At 39.5% G+C, this 26,670-nt stretch overlaps 1 protein-coding gene across 2 annotated transcripts in view; it reads left to right on the top strand.

The window, feature by feature from the left end:
• Nucleotides 1-1,168: 1,168 nt before the first annotated feature.
• Nucleotides 1,169-26,670, top strand: part of LOC120046640 (leucine-rich repeat-containing protein 1-like) — a 71,807-nt gene continuing 46,305 nt past the window's right edge. Inside the window, exon 1 of one of the 2 annotated variants that reach the window (XM_038992028.1) lies at nt 1,169-1,753. In XM_038992028.1, coding sequence (XP_038847956.1) covers nt 1,595-1,753 — 159 coding nt within the window. In that variant the 5' untranslated portion in view covers nt 1,169-1,594. The remainder of the gene's footprint in view (nt 1,754-26,670) is intronic. The other variant, XM_038992030.1, reaches the window with a different exon arrangement.

The raw sequence follows: 26,670 nt of genomic DNA, 5'->3' as shown, positions 1-26,670 counted from the left end.
TCCCCTTTAAATTTCAGAAACCATGTATGATTGTTTTTGGCCTTACATCCACTTGTGGACATAATGTGAGCGTTCATTTCAGGGTGCTAGTGTTGTCATTAAGTAGGCACTAGCACCTCTTGGATAAGAGAAGAAAATTAGAGGCAAGTCAGTCGTGCCCATCATATTATCAAGGCTCTCATTTTGTCAAGGGGCAGTGGTTCTCAAAATGTTTGGTTACTGTATACCCTAATCACATTCTGCTCTACCCAAGGTATCCCATCATATGCAACTGATCATTATGGCTATGCTCTTGAGTCTTTCCAAGTATCACCTGTGGGTATACCATATAGCCCCAGGGGTACTAGTACCCCAGGGTTGAGACCCACTGACCTAGATGTTCACCAAGTGGAGACTAATTATTCATCTTGATTTACAAAGGCAAGCAATGACTTGAGTTCAGACACTACACCCTCACTATTTAGAAAATGGGTTCTATATTTGTATTCATTACTTTTGATAAATGGACATACATTTGGGTGCATTCAACATGACAGAACGGTGTTTAACAAGTCAAACAAAACTACTATACTCAACGACCAGTGAAGAACAGTGTGATTGTGGCCCAGAGGGCGGTTGTGCATGTGGGCTGCATGAGTTTTGCGATTTCTGATGGTCACATCCATATTGATTAGGCCAGACTTCGCCACACCCACCAAACGGGAGCAAACATAGCCCTACCTCAAAGGCGGTTGAAGAATGATGCACACCCTTTTGGTAATTCAGTACACTACAAACCGTCAAACGTATCAAACGTTTAACCAAACTGAATGCACCCCAGGTTTACATGTTCAATTCAGACAGGGAGCCCATAAAGACAGGTTTACATTTGAGAGAAATGCTTTATTTGAAAAAATCGCCCATGCTGAAATGCATTTTTAAAAATGTTATTTGTACTCTACCTACCTACTCTAAAGTATAACTCCAGAATAAACTGTATAAAAGATATGTATAACTGTAGGCTATTTCAGGCTAAAATAACACTGAGCTGAGGTACAGTAGGCCAACTGAAGAATGAATCAGAAGCCTATCTATAATCCTCTCTGGCTTCTACTTTTCTAGAGGGGGAGGGAGATATACAAAGGGAGGAGCGGTTAGGATTGGTGACGTCAGATTGGAATGAGGGAGTGAATGTTCCGGGTCAGACACGGGACTGAGGAAATTAACTCTGGGACAAGGAAAACAGTAGGTTACACGAAATAAAACAGAGATGTGATCGTTTTCTGGACACGATTAGAAAAACTACTAACATCAGAGTGGCGACGTGATTAAAGGATAAAGAACCAAGCGAAAATCAGGTGCCTATAAGTATTCAAAGTGAGATAGACAGCGTATGTATTCCATGGTGTCCAGTGCAATTTATTTACGCCTGTGGAGGTGGTTTCGATGTTTGTTTTCTTTGAAAATTCGTTCGAAGAGCAAGAAGGTGCTTGGCAAGCTATCTAGCTAGTTCAGTTCGAGTAGTAGCTGGCCGTATTCCGTTGCGCCTTCCGTTTCTTTTATTTGACGTCTTTTCGGGATATTTTTTAAGAACGGATTTTGCCATCACCCAGTGATGTTTCAGTGTATACCCCTGTGGCGGTGCAATCGTCATGTTGAATTGATCGATAAGCGGCACTGTTCTCTGTTATACGTTCCGGATGAGATCTACCGCTACAGTCGGAGTTTGGAGGAGCTTTTGCTGGATGCTAACCAACTCAGTGACTTGCCCAAGGTAAGCAGAATGTTTTCCAACTGGCTAAGTTAGCTGCTAAGCTAAACCTGTAGAATGCGAAGTTCAATGATAAGGTTTACATGGTGGCATGTCAGGAAACAACATAAGTTGTAAGTAAATTAAATGTAACCAATGACCACGTGTTGTTGTTCATGTGATGGAAAATACCATAACCTGCAGTTTAAACAGATCGTTAGGTACATGATTGCATCTCAGGGGGTCATCATTACGCAATATCGTCATTCGTCAGGACAGAGAGGGAACGCGTATGTCGTAGACATTTTCCTTGGACAGATTTTTTACGTGGACTGATGCGCACGCCCTATTATTTGACATTATGTAAACTGCAAAACATCGCCTACTACATAAATGACACTTTCTACTGTCATGCTATTTGATCTTTATTATGACGAGGGAAGACTAATCAGCTGCAAACTTCTTTATTCAATAACCAATCTACATAAAAAAAACATTAGGATCAGCTTGATTGTCACACATATCTGGCTATGTGTATACTATATGGTAGTTGTCAGTATTTGAAAGATGAAAGGTGAAATAGGCCTGTCACAATGATGAGTATCTCTGGCCCTGTGGTTTTGAAGTGACTACAACAGTTAGGCCTAGGCTTAGCCCAATAATGGACTAAAGGAGCTTAACTTTAGTCCTTATAGTCCAAGGACCTTGACATGTTCTGCTTAAAGGTAAATTGTCTCTGGAAGACAAAACAGCCAAATACTCCATATAAACAGTAGCAGTAGCATCACTGAGGAAGACGGGTCAGTTAAAAAGCCATATTACAACCTATGTTGTGATAATGGCATTGTTTACTCTAACACATTTGTCCATACACCACCGTGATATACAATAATACCGTGGCAACAAAAAGACAACAGTCACAGGGGCGGAATGAATTCAACTACACCTACTTTTGTTTCATCACAAAACCGGAGAACAAGATCTGTCTGGTGAAGTCCACAAAGCAAATATTGCATACAAACAGTTATATCACCTGCGGCATGGTCAAGCACGTTAATGTTTTCGACAGTTTACTAAACAACTACTGATTTAGAAAAACAGAGTCAGCACAAAGAGAACAGGAGCACATCCTCAGCTATTCCAGCAACATTTCAACTTAAATATCATCAAAACAACAAGGCTATATGTGCTTAGTTTAATACACTGAAAACACATTTTAAAGATACCAAAAACAATTAGTCTTATCAATGTTGCAAAATATAATGTGGCTGTCCATGGTACTGGGGGGTGTGTGTGTGTGTGTGCGCGCAAGTAAAACAAACATTTTAGATTCACCCTTCTTCTAGACTAGTTGAACGCCAATGCCATCTTCCTCTCTTTCATGTTGTCAACGGTCTATGGATCTTTCATACAGATACAGTACACTTTTAGTTTTTGTTGTCACAGGCTACCTAGCTAAAATGCTTGATAGCCTGACTTCCTCCCACGGGCAACAATGAACCAGCTAAGTTAGCTAGCTGGCTAGGTAATGTGAGCCTACTAGGCTACATATTGAACTTCAATCGTCTCAGGCCAGTGGCACAACATATTCACTTATGGTTAGATCAGAAACACTGTCATAATCATTGGCCTGTACAGAGAATTAAGTCAAAACCACAAGTCCAAATCCCCATCTCCATCCATGGCTTAGGAAAAAGCCAATTTAGCAAGCTAGCAGGACATCAACATAAGCAGACTAGAAACAGACAAGTGATTTGATTGGTCTGAAGCCAAATCCCAGCTGGCCTCCCTTGGGGGGTGTTTTGCTGCACCTGGACTACCCACAGTTGAGCTCAGCTCAATGCTGATTGGCTAATTATGATTTTTTTTAATCAAGGGAGACAAATGATTGCTGGCATCAATCAATCAAATGCTATGGCAGCAACATGTTATACTCTTTTGGTCCAGACGGCATCAAATACATGGGCTACACATTAGAGGTCGACTGATTTATGATTTTTCAACGCCGATACCGATTATTGGAGGACCAAAAAAGCCGATACCGATTAATCGGTCGATTTTAATTTTTTTAGTTTTGTAATAATTTCAACAATACTGAATGAACAATTATTTTAACTTAATATAATACATCAATAAAATCAATTTAGCCTCAAATAAATAATGAAACATGTTCAATTTGGTTTAAATAATGCAAAAACAAAGTGTTGGAGAAGAAAGTAAAAGTGCAATATGTTCCATGTAAGAAAGCTAACGTTTAAGTTCCTTGCTCAGAACACAAGAACATATGAAAGCTGGTGGTTCCTTTTAACATGAGTCTTCAATATTCCCAGGTAAGAAGTTTTAGGTTGTAGTTATTATAGGAATTCTAGGACTATTTCTCTATACGATTTGTATTTCATATACCTTTGACTATTGGATGTTCTTATAGGCACTTTAGTATTGCCAGTGTAACAGTATAGCTTCCATCCCTCTCCTCGCCGCTACCTGGGCTCGAACCAGGAACACATCGACAACAGCCACCCTCGAAGCAGCGTTACCCATGCAGAGCAAGGGGAACAACTACTCCAAGTCTCAGAGCAAGTGACGTTTGAAACGCTATTAGCGCGCACCCCACTAACTAGCTAGCCATTTCACATCGGTTACACCAGCCTAATCTCGGGAGTTAATAGGCTTGAATTCATAAACAGCAGAGCTGCTGGCAAAACGCACAAAAGTGCTGTTTGAATGAATGCTTACGAGCCTGCTGGTGCACACCATCGCTCAGTCAGACTGCTCTATCAAATCATAGACTTAATTAAAACATAATAACACACAGAAATACGAGCCTTAGGTCATTAATATGGTCGAATCCGGAAACTATCATCTCGAAAACAAAACATTTATTCTTTCAGTGAAATACGGAACCGTTCCGTATTTTATCTAACGGGTGGCATCCATCAGTCTAAAGATTCCTGTTACATTGCACAACCTTCAATGTTATGTCATAATTACGTAAAATTCTGGCAAATTAGTTCGCAATGAGCCAGGTGTCCCAAACTGTTGCATATACCCTGACTCTGCATGCAAGGAACGCAAGAGAAGTGACACAATTTCACCTGGTTAATATTGCCTGCTAACATGGATTTCTTTTAGCTAAATATGCAGGTTTAAAAATATATACTTCTGTGTATTGATTTTAAGAAAGGCATTGATGTTTATGGTTAGGTACACGTTGGAGCAACGACAGTCATTTTTAGCGAATGCGCACTGCATCGATTATATGCAACGCAGGACACGCTAGATAAACTAGTAATATCATCAACCATGTGTAGTTATAACTAGTGATTATGATTGATTGATTGTTTTTTATAAGATAAGTTTAATGCTAGCTAGCAACTTACCTTGGCTTCTTACTGCATTCACGTAACAGGCGGGCTCCTCGTGAGGCAGGTGGTTAGAGCGTTGGACTAGTTAACCGTAAGGTTGCAAGATTGAATCCCTGAGCTGACAAGGTAAAAATCTGTCGTTCTGCCCCTGAACAAGGCAGTTAACCCACCGTTCCTAGGCCGTCATTGAAAATAAGAATGTGTTCTTAACTGACTTGCCAAGTTAAATAAAGGTGTAAAAAAACGGCAAAATCGGCATCCAAAATTACCGATTTCCGATTGTTATGAAAACTTGAAATCGGCCCTAATTAGTCGGCCATTCCGATTTAATCGGTCGACCTCTACTACACATACTGAGACAGAGGGACACTGTTTCCCTCGCTCGGATGATTTCTCCAGTGAGATTTGGCCACTTGCGAATTGATGGAAAGTTCTGAAAACACAGAGAGAGATGAAAGATACATTAAAATTATAAAATAATTTATTTATTGGTCAAATATTTGGGGAAGCCTGGCTTCCCTTGGCATTCATGAGTACACGCCACTGCATCTAAAGGTAAATTGATTCTCAATTGCGGTACGGTTCTAGAAACATAAATCCCTCTACTTTCCTGTCACATCAAAATAATTTCACAAGTGCAAACTATCTGCGTTTTAACCATTTCAATTGAGTGCTTAAATTGAGTGATCAGGGGCATGCAAATAGTTTTCCTTCACAGAAAATACATTGGTGCAACACATTCGGCAGAAAATAGCTTAATTTTCATCAGATGACGAGAAGTGCAATTTTTTTTCTTTTTTTGCAAAAACGATGCATGGCTATCATATTTCTAATGTTTATCATAGAATGTAGCCAGCTACATTTCCTAATGTTTTTCTGAAAGTAAATCTTGCGTTTTATTTAAGTATTTTAGATCAGCGTTTAGAAAACGCAGCAAAATTTAACGAGTTAATTCTGCATTAACGTGACCCCTGAGTCCACTCTGTCTTTCGACTGTTTTCCATAAACAAGCACTGTAACATGGAAATACGGCTGTGCGGGAACCCTAACTCTATAAAGGTGCATATCAATTTAACCTTTTGCTTTTTGAAAATTATTTCTCACTGATATGAAAGATAAGGTCCTTTTGCTTCCAAAATCATACCACAAGCGATGAGTGTTAATGTTCAGACTGAGCATCGGGGCTCTTAACAGAACTTCCCTGTACAGAAGAATCCTTAGTCCAATGTCTAATGTAATGGAACTGAGAGTCATGATCAAGGGCTAAGCTTAGGCCAATATGGAATTGACAAGGCAGTTACTGGAAGAACTGTGCAGATGCAAAGTTTAGTAACAGAATTACGGTAAAATCTCAGTTTTTTTTATAGACCACGATTTCCAAAAACTGCTAAATATCTGTTCTGAATTAAGATTCAAAGATGTCTTCAGAAAAATGGGGTGTCAGTTATGACATGACAGCTTATTGAACTACAGTAAGTGAAGTGGATTTACACCCGCTAACAGAGTTTTATGGTAGTGGAATTACATCATGGGTCCCTGATCTGTACTACACAGAAAAGCATAATTGTAGACATGATTGTCATTCTCTTCATAGTGCATCCTGAATAGGTTCACAAAGGTAGAAATATACAATATCATCCTTCGCATATATGGGTAGTTTTCTACACACTGGACCGAGTTTGGGAAACCCTGGAGTAGAGTTCAATATAGTACAGTACATTATACTGTACTGAACTATACAATACTTTTCTTTACTGTACTCTACTGTGCTTCACTGTACTGTGCTGTCCAAACTTGTGAAACATAGACATCTATAATTGGTTCAGATTTGGTCCGGTCACCGGTCTGTTTGGGCCAAATCAAGGCCGGTCTGTCCTGAACCAAGAAACTACATCTGTGGATGTTGAAATCAAGGCCAGGGCAAACTGACCAAGTATCAACTACTTTTCATTGTCCATGGACGTCCGGTGTCAGTCAGTGCTCAGTGGGTGCGGACACTGGTTACAGTAAATTGAAAGAGCGGGCTCATGGGTATGTTTCAGTAAGGGCCGGGAGAGGTCACATTAACTGGAGAGAGAAGAGATGGAGAAAGGCAGAATTACGAGTTTTAATCACTTAATTTGTAAACAAAAAAGTATATAAGTAAAAACACTAACCAATTGGTAAATCTACCTTTATTTTTTAGTTCTGTGAACTTTCATTATCCTCATGAGGGAGAGAAATAAAATATCTTAAAATATATACACAGTGGGGCAAAAAAGTATTTAGTCAGCCACCAATTGTGCAAGTTCTCCCACTTAAAAAGATGAGAGGCCTGTAATTTTCATCATAGGTACACTTCAACTATGACAGACAAAATGAGAAAAAAAAATCCAGAAAATCACATTGTAGGATTTTTTATGAATTTATTTGCAAATTATGGTGGAAAATAAGTATTTGGTCACCTACAAACAAGCAAGATTTCTGGCTCTCACAGACCTGTAACTTCTTCTTTAAGAGGCTCCTCTGTCCTCCACTCGTTACCTGTATTAATGGCACCTGTTTGAACTTGTTATCAGTATAAAAGACACCTCTCCACAACCTCAAACAGTCACACTCCAAACTCCACTATGGCCAAGACCAAAGAGCTATCAAAGGACACCAGTACAGCTAAGACGGTACACTGTCCTTCTCTCAGCACATATCAAAGCTGCAGGCTAAGGTTAAATCTAGACTTGGTTTCCTCTCGTATTTTTTATTTTATATATTTTGTAATTTTTTACATTTAACCTTTATTTAAGTAAGCAAGTCAGTTAAGAACAAATATATTTTTTACAATGACGGCCTATCCCGGCCAAACCTGGACGACGCTGGGCCAATTGTGCGCTGCCCTATGGGACTCCCAATCACGGCCGGATGTGATACAGTGGATCGTAATTGCTCCTCTTTCACCACAGCTGCCAAACTAACCCTGATTCAGATGACCATCCTACCCATGCTAGATTACGGAGCAGTAATTTATAGATCGGCAGGTAAGGTTGCTCTCAAGTGGCTAGATGTTCTTTACCATTCGGCCATCAGATTTGCCACCAATGCTCCTTATAGGACACATCACTGCACTCTATACTCCTCTGTAAACTGGTCATCTCTGTATACACGTCGCAAGACCCACTGGTTGATGCTTATTTATAAAACCCTCTTAGGCCTCCCTCCCTCCTATCTGAGATACCTACTGCAGCCCTCATCTTCCACATACAACACCTGTTCTGCCAGTCACATTCTGTTAAAGGTCCCCAAAGCACACACATCTCTGGGTCGCTCCTCTTTTCAGTTCGCTGCAACGAGCTGCAACAAACACTCAAACTGGACAGTTTTATCTCTTCATTCAAATACTCAATCATGGACACACTTACTGACAGTTGTGGCTGCTTCGCGTGATGTATTGTTGTCTCTACCTTCTTGTCCTTTGCTGTTGTCTGTGCCCAATAGTGTTTGTACCATGTGTTGTGTTGCTACCATGTTGTTGTCATGTTGTGTTGCTACCATGATGTGTTTTTCATGTGTTGCTGTCATGCTATATTGTCTTAGGTCTCTCTCGTTATGTAGTGTTATGGTGTCTCTTGTTGTGATGTGTGCTCTGTCCTATAAAATAAAATAAAAAATTCCCAGCCCCCGTCCCCACAGCAGGCCTTTTGCCTTCTTGTAGGCCGTCATTGTAAATAAGAATTTGTTCTTAACTGACTTGCCTAGTTAAATAAAAATGAAATAACACATATGGAATCATGTAGTAACAAAAAAGTGTTAAACAAATCAAAATATAATTTAGATTTGAGATTCTTCAAAGTAGCCACCCTTTGCCTTGATGTCAGCTTTGCACTCTTGGCATTCTCTCAACCAGCTTCATGAGGTAGTCACCTGGAATACATTTCAATTAACAGGTGTGCCTTGTTAAAAGTGAATTTGTGTAATTTATTTCCTTAATGCGTTGGAGCCAATCAGTTGTGTTGTGACAAGGTAGGGGTGATATACAGAAGATAGCCCTATTTGGTAAAAGACCAAATCCATATTATGGCAAGAACAGCTCAAATAAGCAAAGAGAAATGACAGTCCATCATTACTTTAAGACATGAAGGTCAGTCAAGTCACAAAACCATCAAGCGCTATGATGAAACTGGCTTTCATGAGGACTGTCACAGGAAAGGAAGACCCAGAGTTACCTCTGCTGCAGAGGATACGTTCATTAGAGTTAACTGCACCTCAGATTGCAGCCCAAATAAATGCTTCACAGAGTTCAAGTAACAGACACATCTCATCAGCTGTTCAGAGGAGCCTGCTTGAATCAGGCCTTCATGGTCGAATTGCTGTCGAATTGCTGCAAAGAAACCACTACTAAAGGACTCACATAAGAAGAAGAGACTTGCTTGGCCCAAGAAACACAAGCAATAGACATTAGACTGGTGGAAATGTGTCCTTTGATCTGATGAGTCCAAATTGGAGACTTTTGGTTCCAATCGACTTGTCTTTGTGAAATGCAGAGTAGGTGAATGGATGATCGCCACGTGTGGTTCCCAACATGAAGCATGGAGGAGGAGGTGTGGGGGTGCTTTGCTGGTGACACTTATTTAGAATTCAAGGCACACTTAACCAGCATGGCTACCACAGCATTCTGCAGCGATACGCCATCCCATCTGGTTTGCGCTAGTGGTTAGAGCATTGGCCCCTGTTCCCCGGGTGCCGAAGATGTGGATGTCGATTATGGCAGCCCCCCGCACCTCTCTGCTTCAGAGGGGTTGGGTTAAATGCTGAAAACACATTTCAGTTGAATGCGTTCAGTTGTGCAACTGACTAGGTATCCCCATTTGTTTTTCAACAGCACAATGACCCAAAACACACCTCCAGGCTGTGTAAGGGATATTTGACCAAGAAGGAGAGTGATGGAGTGCTGTATCAGATGACCTGGCTTCCACAATCACCTGACCTCAACCCAATTGAGATGGTTTGGGATGAGTTGGACTGCAGAGTGAAGGAAAATCAGCCAACAAGTGCTCAGCATATGTGGGAACTCCTTCAAGACTGTTGGAAAAGCCTTCCAGGTGAAGCTGGTTGAGAGAATGCCAAGAGTGTGCAAAGCTGTCATCAAGGCAAGGGTGGCTACTTTGAAGAATCTCATTTCTATTTTGATTTGTTCAACACTTTCTTTGGTTACTACATGATTCCATATGTTATTTCATAGTTTTCTTCATTATTATTCTACAATGTAGAAAATAGTAAAATAAAGAAACCTACTCATTCAAGGGTTTGTGTCAACTTTTTATTGGTACTGTATATCTGCCTTAATTTACCAAAAATGTAGACCCTTAGCTTTCATTTGACACCCAATTTGATATGTGACTATGAACTTCACATGTTGGTGCTCATGGGTCCTTTTTACATGGAAATGACCCAAGGTAAAACATTAGGGAACATTGAGAAAACATGCATTCATCCCATTCATCATTCTCTAAGCTTTCATTTAATATCTTTGTGTGAGAGTAGGAGAAGAGGGGAGCTCCCTTGCTTTGCATGCCATGCTGTAAGAAAGACCACAACCATAGTTGATGGTGCTCCTTGGCATGTAACTAATACTATCTAGGCTAGCTGAGTGAGCGCAAGACGAGTCAAACAGAATAAATCCCCAGATCACTGTTGTACTGTAATGTGCTCTTCTCATTGTGTGGTCCCATCACATTTGCTATCAAGCTGGTGATGTAACACTTGCCTTAACACAAGACAGGCCTATAGTATTTACAGTTGGTCATTTCCATGTAATAGGACCCATGGTGTCAAATTTGGTGTCAAATGAAAGCTAGGAGTCTATATTTTGGGGAAATTAAGGCATAGATACATTTTTCTACCATGTTTCATCCCAGAAATGTGTAAAAAGCAAAGGCTTTGCTTTCTGGTCACTCAGATGGGGAATGGGGTCTTTAAAAAAGTATACTAGAAAAAGTCTTAAGATATTAGAAATACACCAACACAATATTGTTGAAGTAACGGCCCATAACAATTAATATCAACATTTTATATTTCGTTTTTCAGAAAGTATTTTATATTGCCTAATGTCTTGTCATTTTGTTACCAAAAACTGACTTATCTTTAAGATATTTTCAGGAAGGATTATGAGAGTTCACAGAAGTACCAAGTAAAGGTAGATCTACAAATGTAGTTATAGTTAACACTATTAAAGCTGATCTCCCCCCCAACTTTTTTTTTTAGTGTTTTTACTGATAACTATTTTGTTTATGAATTATTAAGTTATTAAAGCACTTCACACTGTTACCAAAACGGTAACAGTGACCGCAATTGAATTGCCCACAATGGGGAAAATCATAGTATTCACAAAACAGTCAGAATAGGGCAAATAACTTTTTGGTCCACCAGCCACTGTGGCAGGTAGATTTTTATTTTATTTTTTTATAGTAATCTACCAGCAAAAACAAGGTTTTAGATTTTTTTTTTGCTAATTTATGTATAAAAAAACCAATACAATAACATTTACATAAGTATTCAGACCCTTTACTCAGTACTTTGAAGCACCTTTGGCAGTGATTACAGCCTCGAGTCTTGTATGACGCTTTAAGCTTGGCACACCTGTATGGCGCAACTTTTATTTGGGAGTTTCTCCCATTTTTCTCTGCAGATCCTCTCAAGTTTTGTTAGGTTGGATGAGGAGTGTTGCTGCACAGCTATGTTCAGGTCTCTCCAGAGATGTTCAAATCTGGGCTCTGGCTGGGCCACTCAAGGACATTCAGAGACTTGTCCCGAAGCCACTCCTGCCTTGTCTTGGCTGTGTGCTTAGGCTTGTTGTCCTGTTGGAAGGTGAACCTTCGCCCCAGTCTGAGGTCCTGAGCGCTCTGGAGCAGGTTTTCATCAAGGATCTCTCTGTACTTTGCTCCGTTAATCTTTGCCTCAACCCTGACTAGTCTTCCAGTCCCTACTGCTGAAAAACATCCCCACAGCATGATGCTGCCACCACCATGCTTCACCGTAGGTATGGTGCCAGATTTCCTCCAGCAGTGACGCTTGGCATTCAGGCTAATGAGTTCAATCTTTGTTTCATCAGACCGGAGAATCTTGTTTCTCATGGTCTGAGAGTCCTTTAAGTGCCTTCTGGCAAACTCCAAGTGGGCTGTCATGTGCCTTTTACTGAGGAGTGGCTTCCGTCTGGCCACTCTGCCATAAATGCCTGATTGGTGGATTGCTGCAGAGATGGTTGTCCTTCTGGAAGGTTCTCCCATCTCCACAGAGGAACTCTAGAGCTCTGTCAGAGTGACCATCAGGTCCTTGGTCACCTCTCTGACCTCTTGGTCAGGGATGTCACCTCTTGGTCCTTCTCCCCCGATTGCTCAGTTTGGCTGGGCTGCCAGCTCTAGGAAGAGTCTTGGTGGTTCCAAACTTATTCCATTTAAGAATGATGGAGGCTGCAGTGTTCTTGGGAACCTTCATTGCAGCAGACATTTTTTGCTACCCTTTCCCAGATCAGTTGAATTTACCAAAGGTGGACTCCAATCAAGTTGTCGAAACATCTCAAGGATGATCAATGGAAACAGGATGCACCTGCGCTCAATTTCAAGTCTCATAGCAAAGGGTCTGAATACTTATATAAATAAGGTATTTTTGTTTTTAATACATTTGCAAAAAATTTACTTTCACTTTCATTATGGGGTATTGTGTGTAGATTGAAAAAAATACAATGTAATCCATTTTAAAATGCGTAACGTAACAAAATGTAGAAAAAGTCAAGGGGTCTGAATACTTTCCGAGTGCACTGTATACCACCTTCACTTATTTGCTTAACCAGAAACCAATTAACCAAATTGTCTATACATACAGAGATTCAGTGAAACAAAATCACATTAATTGATTATCAAACAAGTCGGTGAAGTTACAGGCTTTTGGTCGGGAGTAGGCCTAGGCGACTGCGAGTGTAGAGCAAAATAATCCATTAGTTAATCTACATAACATGGCAAAATGTTCTAATAAATGAGCATACTAGACAAGATGATCATGGGCAGCACTCACCTCAATTTAGGTAACATTTTCCCAGCCTAATTGTAGCATAACCAATATCCAAATGGGGATTCAGGGAAAACAAAAATCTGACATTTATTGATTTATCAAGACGAGTCCCCACGCTTGTCTCTCAGCATGATGGTGCTGTCCCAATCAAAACGGTGCTGAATTTATAATCTAGTTGATCACATGCGGGTAGGCTATTGCTTCAAATTTATTACAAGGAGTGGATGACTTTGTGAGTTTCAGTAAGCAACATTTTGATACATGCCTTGAATTGCATTTGCCTACTTTATTCCAATATTTCAGTCATTCAGGGATATTTATTTCCATATAAATTATTTTATGCATCCATCTAGTTGTGGTTAAGAAAACAGTGCATGCTTAGTGATGGGTAGGGCTGTTGTGGTGACCGTATTACCGACACACCGGCGGTCATGAGTCATGAAGGCAGTCAAATTCCACATGACCGTCTAGTCACAGTAATTAGGCTTCCCCAAGCTCTGCTACTGCTGGTCATTAGTAGCCTCCCGAACTTGCTAACATCCTGGTACCTAGTACTCTATTGTCCCTCTAATCACTCTGACATCAATGCAAAGGTGTTCAAAATCTAATCAAGCACTTCATGAGAGCCCTTGATCTCATGTTGCGCAACATTTCTATAGGTTATGCAATTGCGGGAGAATACAGAGTTTTGATGGCCTCTTAAAAAGAGCATCCCATCTTTCTATAGGCTAGGCCTACGAATTGTATTTATTAACTTTCCTAATATTAAGCACATAAGTTATACTCCTGTTGTAAATATAAGCAACCTGGCTGGCATGAAAATAAACCACGGGGAAAAGCATCCACCATTCGCTATTTAAGTGCATAGATGACATGTTATTTTTCCCACTGCCCCTGTTTCGATACAGGTGCATATGTTATTTAGTATATGTAAAGACAAGATTAAATCAAGAATAGCCTGATGGGTGACAATATTAGCCTATCACTTGTGAATTATATATTATCACTTGTGAATGATGCCCAGCATAAGAAACAATGGCTTTTTTTTGTGCAACTTGTTTGAATCATAGTCGTCTAGCTCATATGTTTTAATAAGGTTTGTATCACAACTAAAGTGGCCAAATAACTTCTTAATTAAGCACATTCATCTGCTTTACAAGGGGTGTAGAGCCTAACTGGCATACATAAACAGCGAGTGAGTTTAAAGTTTGGGAAAGATAATTTCCACCATAAAAATGAACCCTTTTCTAATAAAAGCATTACATGCATAATTGCATTTGTGGTCACTTTTGATAATGGTGTTTTCCTGCTAATGGAACATTTGCACTTATAGCCTACTACCATGTGCACATTGCTGTGCTTGTAATGTGAAGAAATAGCTGAATAGTTTATAAAAACTTTAAGTTAGGGATGCACGATATATCGGTGAACATATCGGAATCGGACAATATTAGCTAAAAATGCCAACATTGGTATCGGCCCGATGTCTAGTTTAACGCTGATGTTAAAAACCAATGTCAAGCTGTCATGCATACCTATATAACATAGGTACAAGACGTAATGACCCCACGTCAAATTTTGCACTACACGTGCAACACAACATCCCTAACCTAGCCCACAATGTCTGCTGTGTGAATCGAGCAGGCATTTGAAAGAGTAAACATTTCAGTGAAACAACTCAGGCGAAATCCATTAAAGCCAAGATAATGGAATTCATTGCCCTTGACAATCAACTGTTCTCTGTCGTGGGTGTTGGCTTTCGCGACTGGTCGAGCACCGGTACACACTACCAAGTGCGCTATTTTTCAGATGTTGCCCTACCGGAGTTACACAGTAATAGCGTCACTGCTATTAGCTTCACGACATACATACTATGGAATGCCGTTTGCGTCTTTGCATGTCAAAAAATATACAGTAGCACTGTCAAAGTTGTACCAAAAAGTCTGCAAACAAGCAAATACTGGCCACGAACGATGTGTTTACAATATCGCTTTGGTAAAAAACATAATTAGTTCGACCGCAACTTCTGGGGTAGCTAGCTTTATCTTGATACCTAGCTAGCACCAATACAACCAGCCTGAAAACAATGACCAGTAGAAACTGCAGTCATTTTCATTATTCTTAGCAATGATTTAGGAATCCTTGTGAGTAAGTATTAGCAAGGTAGCCACATGTTGTTCGCCTATTGAAATTGAACTTCAGTTCATGAAAATAAATAGCTAGCCAGCTACTTAACCCTGTTGCCCAAAGATAACGTTATAAGCAGCCAGCTAGCTTCATCTGGCTAGTGAGGCTCGACTGGACCGGGTTATGTGTTGTGAAGCTAGCCACAATAAGGATTAGGCACAATAGTGGAATTTGCGGTCTGCCTTCAAAATAAAAGTATGTCATTGACGGTGATGCAAATGAATACAAATAGTAGAATTATGCCACACTTTTGTTTTGAAGGCTAACCGCAAATTCCACTATTGTGGCTACTCCTTATTGTGGCTAGCTTCACATAGATGGGTCCGACCACCATTAATCAAATAAGAACTGACTTATAAATTAGGATTCTGTTAGATGACACCTAGCTATCTAGTTAACTATAGCTACTGAAACAGATTGTTGTTTTGCTATGTTTTTGGGGAAGAACATTGTTTGCATCCATGAGCTAGCTAGCTTTTTTTTTAATGACCAGCAAGATAGGTGTGCGAGAGAACTTTACCAGAATCATAGCATATGTGTCAATGAATCGTTGTGACATAAGAAATACGAGTGCTAGTGTGATCAATGTGTAATAACTACATAAAAGATTAATGAACGCGTTAAATTATAATGTGACGTGCAGTCATATTCAGATCCTGATTGGTCAACAAGCTTATTTGACATGTCAAATAGTGTTATTTTACACATATTTTTTGACATGCAAAGACCCAAACGGCATTTCATAGAAATACTGGTTGAGATAGGAAAGAGCACAGAAAGTTATTGAAATAAATAGTTTTTGATTGTTTTACTGGTAATGGGGACATATGTAAATGGAAACAAAATATTTTTTGGGGTATGTGTGTGTAATCTTTATTTAACTAGGCAAGTCAGTTAACTTCTTTCAGCTAGGGGGCAGAATTTTTATGTTTGGAAAAATAACGTTCCCAAGGTAAACGGACTATTTCTCAGGTCCAGATGCTAGAATATGCATATAATTGACAAGTTTCCAAAACTGTCAAAATATTGTCTGTGAGTATAACAGAACTGATTCTGCAGGTGAAAACCTGAGGAAATCCAACCCGGAAGTGCCTTTTTATTTGGAAAAATCCCTGTTCCGTTGCCTGCCCCTCCTCCATTTAAAGGGGTATCAACCAGATTCCTTTTCTAATGGCTTCCTCAGGCTGTGACCAGGCTTTAGACATAGTTTCAAGCTTTTATTTTGAAAAATGAGCGAGATTTTTCAAAACGCGTCAGGTGTCCTTTGATTAGTTCCTGCGCGCGAGAGATGTAGCTCGACATTTTCTTTCTCTGTAGTATTGAATAGGTTACCGTCCGGTTGAAATATTATCGATTATGTATGTTAAAAACAACCTGAGGATTGATTTATAAAAAAATGTTTGACATGTTTCTACAAACACTACAGATACTTTTTGGAATTTTCGTCTGCCTTTCAGGACCGGAACGAGCCTGTGGTTTTCTGAATATAACACGTAAACCAAATGGTGGTTTTTGGTTATAAAACTAATCTTTATCGAACAAAAATAACATTTATTGTGTAACTGGGAGTCTCGTGAGTGCAAACATCCGAAGATTATCAAAGGTAAGCGATTCATTTTATTGCTTTTCTGACTTTCGTGACCAAGCTAATTTGGGGCTAGCTGTTCTTACTGTTTTGTCTAGTGATTGATAAACTCACAAACGCTTGGATTGCTTTTGCTGTAAAGCATATTTTCAAAATCTGACACGATAGGTGGATTAACAACAAACTAAGCTGTGTTTTGGTATATTTCATGATTATAAATATTTTTAGTATTATTTTTGAATTTGGCGCTCTGCAATTCAGCGGTTGTTTACGAAAATGATCCCGATAAAGGGATCCGTGCGGCAAGAAGTTAACTGACTTGCCTAGTTAAATAAAGGTACAAATAAAAAAGAGAAATGTGCGTGAGAGACGCTTCGGATTGCACAGCACACATAGGGAGAAGTGCACAACGCAGCACTCCGGGCCGCAAAAGGTATGGATTCTTTTAGGGCGCATTACGACCACAAAGGGGATGTCGCGGTGACATTTGAGGCATGATCAAGTCCTTGTCAAATTGTGAATGAGACTATTGGAGTGTGTACAGCCTGTGCAAAAAACAAATCAGAGCTTATCCCTTTTCAAGCGTCTTTTTTCAAATCGTCATTAGTTGTATCATGCAGCCTTACAATGTATTAAAAATCAAAACATATAGCCCAACTTTTGTAGAACAACTGTATATGCTTAATTTAGAGTTAATGTAAGTTTAGTTGAAGTCGGAATTCCTGACATTTAATCCTAGTAAAAATTCCCTGTCTTAGGTCAGTTAGGATCACATTCCCAGAGGGTCAGAAGTTTACATACACAATTAGTATTTGGTAGCATTTCTTTTAAATTGATTAACTTGGGTCAAATGTTTCGGGTAGCCTTCCACAAGTTTCCCACAATAAGTTGGGTGAATTTTGGCCCATTCCTCCTGACAGACCTGGTGTAACTGCGTCAGGTTTGTAGACCTCCTTGCTCGCACAGGCTTGTTCATTTCTGCCCACAAATGTTCTATAGGATGGAGGTCAGGGCTCTGTGATGGCCACTCCAATACCTTGACTTTGTTGTCCTTAACCTCTTTTAGAGCATGAACCGCTAGCGGTACACCTATGACAACATCCGGTGAAATTGCAGAGCACGAAATTCAAAATACAAAAATCGTAATATTAAACATTCATGAAAATACAAGTGTCATACATCATTTAACCTCTCTAGGGTATGTGGGACGGTAGCGTCTCACCTCGTCAACAGCCAGTGAAACTGCAGGGCGCTCGTGGCACTCTGGGAGAGACCTTACTCAATCCCCTCTCATTCACCCCTACTTCACAGTAGAAGCGTCAAGCAAGGTTCTAAAGACTGTTGACATCTAGTGGAAGCCTTCGGGAGTGCAACATGACCCCATTTCCACTATCTTGGATAAGCAAAGAGTTGAAAACCTACAAACCTCAGATTTCCCACTTCCTGGTTGTATTTTTTCTCAAGTTTTGCCTGCCATATGAGTTCTGTTATAATCGCAGACATCATTCAGTTTTAGAAACTTCAGAGTGTTTTCTAGCCAAATCTACTAATAATATGCATATCCTAGGATCTGGGCCTGAGTAGCAGGCAGTTTACTCTGGGCACGCTTTTCATCCGGACGCGAAAATACTGCCCCCTACCCAAGAGAGGTTAAAAGCTTAACTTCTTGTTAACCTCTACTTCATCACCATCCCTGATCCCGGGAGCATCCTCATCAGTAAAAAGCAGACTAGCATAGCCTAGCATAGCGCCACAAGTAAATACTAGCATATAAATATCATGAAATCACAAGTCCAATACAGCAAATGAACGATACACATCTTGTGAATCCAGCCATCATTTCCGATTTTTAAAATGTTTTACAGCGAAAACACTATGTATTTCTATTAGCTAACCACAATAGCAAAAGACTCAACCGCATATTTTCACCATTTTTTTACCGCATAGGTAGCTATCACAAAACCGACCAAATAGAGATATAATTATTCACTAACCAAGAAACAACTTCATCAGATGACAGTCTTATAACATCTTATACAATAAATCTATGTTTTGTTCGAAAATGTGCATATTTGAGGTATAAATCATAGTTTTACATTGCAGCTACAATCACAAATAGCACCGAAGCAGCTAGAATAATTACAGAGAGCAACGTGAAATACCTAAATACTCATCATAAAACATTTATGAAAAATACATGGTGTACAGCAAATGAAAGATAAACATCTTGTGAATCCAGCCATTATTTCAGATTTTTTAAGTGTTTTACAGCGAAAACACAATATAGCATTATATTAGCTTACCACAATAGTCAAACACACAACCGCATTTATTCACCGCATAGATAGCATTCGCAAAAACCAGCAAAAGATATAAAATGAATCACTAACCTTGACCAACTTCATCAGATGACAGTCTTATAACATCATGTTACACAATACACTTATGTTTTGTTTGAAAATGTGCATATTTTGAGCTGCAAACCGTGGTTATACGTTGTGAATATGTAGCATCGATTCACCAAATTATCCGGAGATATTTTGGACAGTCACCTAATCTGACCAAATAACTCATCATAAACTTTACTAAAAAATACATGTTGGACAGCAAATTAAAGATACCCTAGTTCTTAATGCAATCGCCGTGTTATATTTTTAAAAATAACTTTACCATAACAAACAGCTTACGTTATAGCGAGACAGCGCCCGCAAAAAGGAAGGAAAATAGGACTAAACATTTTTCACAGAAATACGAAATAACATCATAAATGGTTCTTTTGCTGAGCTTCCATCAGAATCTTGTACAAGGAGTCCTTTGTCCAGAATAAATCGTTGTTTGGTTTTAGAATGTCCTCTTCTCCTGTCGAATTAGCAACCTTAGCTAGCCAAGTGGCGCGAAGTTGTGCATCTTCATCTAACGCAGAGAACGGAAAATTCGGAAACTCCAGATAAACGTTGAATAATCTGATAAAACTATATTGAAAAAACATACTTTACGATGATATTATCACATGTATCAAATAAAATCAAAGCCGGAGATATTATCCGTCTATACCGAACGCTTTTCAGAAGCCAATGCTGATGTCCTTCCCGCGCCTTGGTAGACAAAGGAAATTGTGGTCACGTCATTCCAAGAGCTCTTGTTCGACCTCAGATCAAGCTAGACACCCCATTCCACCTCCCACTGCCTGTTGACATCTAGTGGAAGGCGTATGAAGTGCATGTATATCCATAGGTTTCAAGCAATTGAATAGGAAGGCCCTGGAACAGAGCCTCGATTTCAGATTTTTCACTTCCTGTATGGAAGTTTGCTGCAAAATGAGTTCTGTTTTACTCACAGATATAATTCAAACGGTTTTAGAAACTTGAGTGTTTTCTATCCAATAGTAATAATAATATGCATATTGTACGATCTAGAATAGAGTACGAGGCAGTTTAATTTGGGCACGATTTTTTACAAAGTGAAAACAGCGCCCCCATATTGACAAGAAGTTAATCCAACCGCGTTGTCAGATTTAAAAAAGGCTTTACGGCGAAAGCATACCATGCGATTATCTGAGGAAAGCGCCCCACACCAAAATATTTTTTCAACCAGCACAGGCGTCACAAAATCACAAACAGCGATTTAAATAAATCACTTACATTTGAAGAGCTTCCTCTGTTTGCAATCCCAAGGGTCCCAGCTACACAATGAATGGTTGTTTTGTTCGATAAAGTCCTTTATATCCCAAAAAGTCTGTTTAGTTGGTGCCAATGATCTCAGTAATCCACTCTTTCAACATGCATACAAACGAATCCAAACAGTTACCAGTAAAGTTCGTACAAACAAGTCAAACAATGTTTCTAATTAATCCTCAGGTACTCTAATATCTAAATAAATGATCATATTTAAGACGGAGAATAGTATGTTCAATAGGGAAGATAAATAACAAAGAGCGCGCACCTCATTCACACCCCAACAAGACCACTTTTCTAATGAGATACCTTATAGTTCTTCCAACTACTTGTTAATTTTTCAAAAAACAAGCCTGAAACCCTTTCTAAAGACTGACATCTAGTGGAAGCCATAGGAACTGCAATCTGGGTCCTATCTATTTGTATTTCCCATAGGCAAGCACTGAAAATGCCTGTGACCTAAAAAAATTAATAATTCCGGGTGGATTTTCCTCGGATTTTTACCTGCCATATCAGTTCTGTTATACTCACAGACATTATTTTAACAGTTGTAGAAACTCCAGACTGTTTTCTATCCAATGCTACCAAGTATATGCATATCCTAGCTTCTGGGCTTGAGTAACAGGCAGTTTACTTTGGGCACGTCAGTCATCTGAAATCCCGGACAAAAACCAGTATTCTAATGAAGTTGAGCCATTTTGCCACAACTTTGGAAGTATGCTTGGGGTCATTGTCCATTTGGAAGACCCATTTGCGACCAAGCTTTAACTTCCCGACTGATGTCTGGAGATGTTGCTTCAATATATCCACATAATTTTCCTGCCTCATGATGCCATCTATTTTGAAGTACACCAGTCCCTTCTGCAGCAAAGCACCCCCACAACATGATGCTGCCACCCCCGTGCTTTAGGTTATGTCGATATAGGACTCGTTTTACTGTGGATATAGATACTGTTGTACCTGTTTCCTCCAGCAACTTCACAAGGTCTTTTGCTGCTGTTCTGGGATTGATTTGCACTTTGCGCACCACAGTACGTTCATCTCTGAGAGACGGTACGCGTCTCCTTCCTGAGCGGTATGATAGCTGCGTGGTTCCATGGTGTTTATACTTGCGTACTATTGTTCGTACAGATGAATGTGGTACCTTCAGGCGTTTGGAAATTGCTCCCAAGGATGAACCAGACTTGTAGAGGTCTACAATTTCTTTTCTGAGGTCTTGGCTGATTTCTTTGGATTTTCCCATGATGTCAAGCAAAGAGGCACTGAGTTTGAAGGTAAACCTTGAAATACATCCACAGGTACACCTCCAATTGTCTCAAATGATCTCAATTAGCCTCAAATGATGTCAATTAGCCTATCAGAAGCTTCTAAAGCCATGACATAATTTTCTGGAATTTTCCAAGCTGTTTAACTTCTCTGGGATATGTTCGACGGTAGCGTCCCACTTGGCCAAAAGCCAGACAAAATGTAGCGCACCAAATTCAAACATATTACTATAAAAATCAATCTTTCATGAAATCACACATGAAAGACACCAAATTAAAGCTACACATGTTGTGAATCCAGCCAACATGTCTGATTGCAAAAAGGATTTACGGCGAAAGCACACCAAAGGATTGTTAGCTCAGTACATAGCCACAGAAAAACATAGCCATTTTCCCAGCAAAAGATAGTAGTCACAAAAAGCAGAAATAGAGATAAAAGTAATCACTAACCTTTGATCTTGATCAGATGACACTCATAGGACATCATGTTACACAATACATTTGTTTTGTTCGATAATGTGCATATTTATATCCACAAATCTCGGTTTACATTGGCGCCATGTTCAGAAATGCCTCCAAAATATCCGGAGAAATTGCAGAGAGCCACGTCAAATAACAGAAATACTCATCATAAACTTTGATGAAAGATACATGTTTTACATATAATTAAAGATACAGAGGTTGCATTAAGAACAAGTGTGTCAAATTTCAAAAAAACCTTATGTAAAAAGCACACCATGCAATAATCTGAGACGGCGCTCAAAAACATCATCATTCAAACAGTTTTAGAAACTTCAGAGTGTTTTATATCCAATAGTAATAATAATATGCATATATTACCATCTGGGACAGTAGGAGGCAGTTCACTATGGGCACGCAATTCATCCAAAAGTGAAAATGCTGCCCCCTATCATAAAGAAGTTAAAGACACTAAGTTGACTGTGCATGTAAACTTCTGACCCACTGGAATTGTGATATAGTGAATTATAAGTGAAATAATCTGTCTGTAAACAACAGTTGGAAAAATTACTTGTGTCATGCACAAAGTAGATGTCCTAACCGACTTGCCAAAACTATAGTTTGTTAACAAGAAATGTGTTGAGTAGTTTAAAAATTAGTTTTAATGACTCCAACCTAAGTGTATGTAAACTTCAAACTTCAACTGTAGAAGTACCTATTTCTTTGTTAACCACTCGAGACAGAATAGCCGCATGTGCACACTCTCTCAAATTGTTTGGAGAAGATATTTATATGTTATTCAGCTTTGTTCAATTGTATTCTTAATAATATAAAATAATGTCACTGAATTATAAGCAAATCTTGTCTGATAAATTAACTAGTGTAGCCCACAGCCGTTTGGCATAGCCACATCAGGACCTAACATAGGGGCAACTCAGCGTATGCTATTATTTTCTTCTTAAATAGTCTACATTTTCTTTATCATGCTTCTTTAGACCTGTCTAAAATAAATAATGGCTTTATTGTGAAGGTGTATGATGGATTTATTAGACTTTTAAAAATGGCTTGTAAGCTATGTGTGGAAGCCAGGAGATGCTAAATGTTTTTGTTAATTAACAGTAAATTACTGTGTGACCGTCCAGTTATTTGCTTGACAACCACCGGCTGACAATTTCGTGACCGCCACAGCCCTAGTGGTAGGCTATGCGAAGAGATGGGTGAAGTGACATGCCTTGCAAAGTTTAGAACCTGTAGGAGGATGGTTAACGGGCTCTGCCTAGCAACCATCAAGAGTTTGAGAGCTTTGTGCATGCCAATGCCACCTCGGTATTACGGCTATGTTTCATACTAAGCCGTAGGCAGAACTTTACCGAAATGATTACTAGGTTGTTTGGCGGAAATACAAACTTTTGCTTTGATACTGTCAATACCTTTCAGATATAAAGAAAATGCAGAAAAAAGTTGGTTGTGTAATAAAGTTTGCGGAAAAATGTCTTAGTATGAAAGGGATAATATTGCTATGCGTCAACATGATTGTTTCTTTGTTCTGTTGTACTCTAGTCCTAGCATCACACCTGAAGTTTATTGTCATTGTCTTATGTTAAGATGCTATCTTAGCCTAATATACAAAAGACAGTACGAGTCAAAACCGGACCCCTTTCTCCAATATGCAAGTTTTAAAGATATAGGCTAGGGTGCTAGACCACACCTAAACGCCTTCATCTATGTAATAATTTCCCCCTTTTAAAAACTGAGCCAGCAGAGATGTTGTACAAGGTAACGATGTTAAATGGCTTGGAATTTTTGACATTCCCCTTTACCCCTAGCCATGTTGGGTAGTGTGACCTCTTGGGGTCTCTCATTTTAGAGACCGAGTCAGTACCAGTAGTTTGTGGTTAATTAATTTGGCAGCTGTTTGAACAAGTCGTCCTTGAGGATCTGTGACTTCGACTGGTCTTAATTATGCTTGTACAGTTGTTTAGAAAACCTTTGTTAGGCCACAGGAAAATGCCTAGGTTAAGCTAAATGTAGGCTGGTTTTGGTTGTCTTTGTTCAGTTTTCAAGCTAATACCTTTGGGTAATGTTATGTGCAAGGTAGAAGGTAGACACTAAACTTCACTGTTATATCCTAAATCATGAAATGGACTATTAGTGATGATCAAATAGCCTAGCTCACAGACCAAACTAGCATATCACGCTAACCATGCTGTGCATGTGTCTTAGATTTGTTCTATTTTGTTGCCATTTTCTCTTTTTAAACAGCAGCTCTTTTTGTAAAGAAACTGATACAGAGACAAATTTAGAAGTTTAGTTTGTCGGAGTCATTAGGCTATCCCTCAGTCTGACTTAACCCAATTAGATTCCAAATATTGACTTAGGAGTGGAGAACGGTTTAAGTATAACCTACTTGTGAGTTTCTGTCTGCATGGTGTGGAGGGTGGTTTAGAGGGCTGCGGGTCCAGACCGAGATCATTGCGGCACGGTTGATATTTTTCATGCTGCGGGCGGGAGCTGGTGGTCACACAGACAACTGTGGGACGATATTTTAATTTTTTTGTCCCGCAGATTATTTGGAAATTATTGTTTCTGCTTTGTATGTGTTAGCCTACCTACTGTATTAAAATGTTTGTTGCTTTGTTCACACACTCTGCTTCAAGTGAAGTAGCGTTCCTCTCTTCTCCTAGTTGGACGTGCAAGACCAAGTGTGCCTACAGTAAAGGTTAGAATGTTTAAATGTAATTGGGATCCTTAAAGTAAAAAAAAAAAAACCCCTAACGAACCCCCTTTAAATTTGTTTTTTATATACAATTTTAATCACTGCAATTGTCACAAAACTACCACTAACAGGTCCCAAACATCATATAACACAACAATGCTGTAATAATAGTAAGAGGAGGAAAAAATGACATTTTAGTTACTTTATTAACCGGCTTGAAGCAGCGCAGCAGCTTAAATGTGAATGAAGAGGTGAGCAGGGAGGGGGAGAGATGGCAGCGAACTTGACTTGCACTGGTACACAAAATGTTGCTAGTTATTTATCTGATTATGTAGTACCTGTCTTGACTGCATCAAATTGAGAGAAGCTAGCGTTAGGTAGACTAATTGAGACTACATAACTTTTAACTGTGTGCTTTCTCCCCTTCCCGAATTCTACAGAAATAACAACCACTCCATTCAAATTATTAAGTAGCAGCCTACCTGTTGGCTTTTGGTGTTGTAGCTTGTCCTTCTCATTTAACTTTTAGTTCTGTCATTTTAATTCCATCTTCCTTTAATTAGCCTAGATATCTCCTAATAACCACACGGAGGCTCTATGACTGAAGCCTAGTGCTGGTTTGACGATAACAACAAGCTACATGCGCCACTCTCGTGAAACTCAAGAGCAGCAGCAGGATAAATGATACAATTTTCTCCCTCTGGATGCGCGATGTAAACCATCTGCATTGTAAATGTGGCAGTTTAAACATAAAGAAAAACAATTAATTTGTCACATCCCTGATGTCGAGGTTACACGGAACCCAAACCGGCTGCGCGCGTGCGCTATCGTGCATAAATGTATTTTGTCCCCCTACACCAAACGCGATCACGACACGCAGGTTAAAATATCAAAACAAACTCTGAACCAATGACATTAATTTGGGGACAGGTCGAAAAGCTTTAAACATGTATAGCAATTTAGCTAGTTAGCTTGCACTTGCTAGCTAATTTGTCCTATTTAGCTAGCTTGCTGTTGCTAGCTAATTTGTCCTGGGATATAAACATTGAGTTGTTATTTTACCTGAACTGCACAAGGTCCTCTACTCTGACAAATTAATCCACACATAAAACGGCCAACCGAATTGTTTCTAGTCATCTCTCCACCTTCCAGGCTTTTTCATCGTTGAATTTATATGGTGATCGCATCTAAACTTTCATAGTATTACCACGACAACCGGCAACAAAGTTCGTCTTTCAATCACCCACATGGGTATAACCAATGAGGAGATGGCACGTGGGTACCTGCTTCTATAAACCAATGAGGAGATGGGAGAGGCAGGACTTTCAGCGCGATCTGCGTCAGAAATAGGAATGACTTGTATTTTAGCCCGTGGCAACGCAGACGCTTGTTGGCGCGCGTGCGCAGTGGGTGCAATAATTGAATAACATGGATTTCAAAATGTATTTTGCAAAGCTCACGCACGCGACGTATCCGGTCTGGTCAGCATGTTAGGCTTGGGCGGTATACCGTATACCAGGGTATTTGGAAATAGCCACGGGATGGTTTTTCAATACCGTTTAAATTTCCAATGCATTTTTATATTTGCAACTACTTGTGCAATACTTTAGATAAATCAGATCGCGTTCTTCATTTTCACATGTAATATTATTT

Source organism: Salvelinus namaycush, chromosome 4, assembly GCF_016432855.1.
Source record: "Salvelinus namaycush isolate Seneca chromosome 4, SaNama_1.0, whole genome shotgun sequence".
NCBI classification, from domain to species: domain Eukaryota; kingdom Metazoa; phylum Chordata; class Actinopteri; order Salmoniformes; family Salmonidae; genus Salvelinus; species Salvelinus namaycush.
This window is presented reverse-complemented; position numbering and strand designations above follow the sequence as displayed.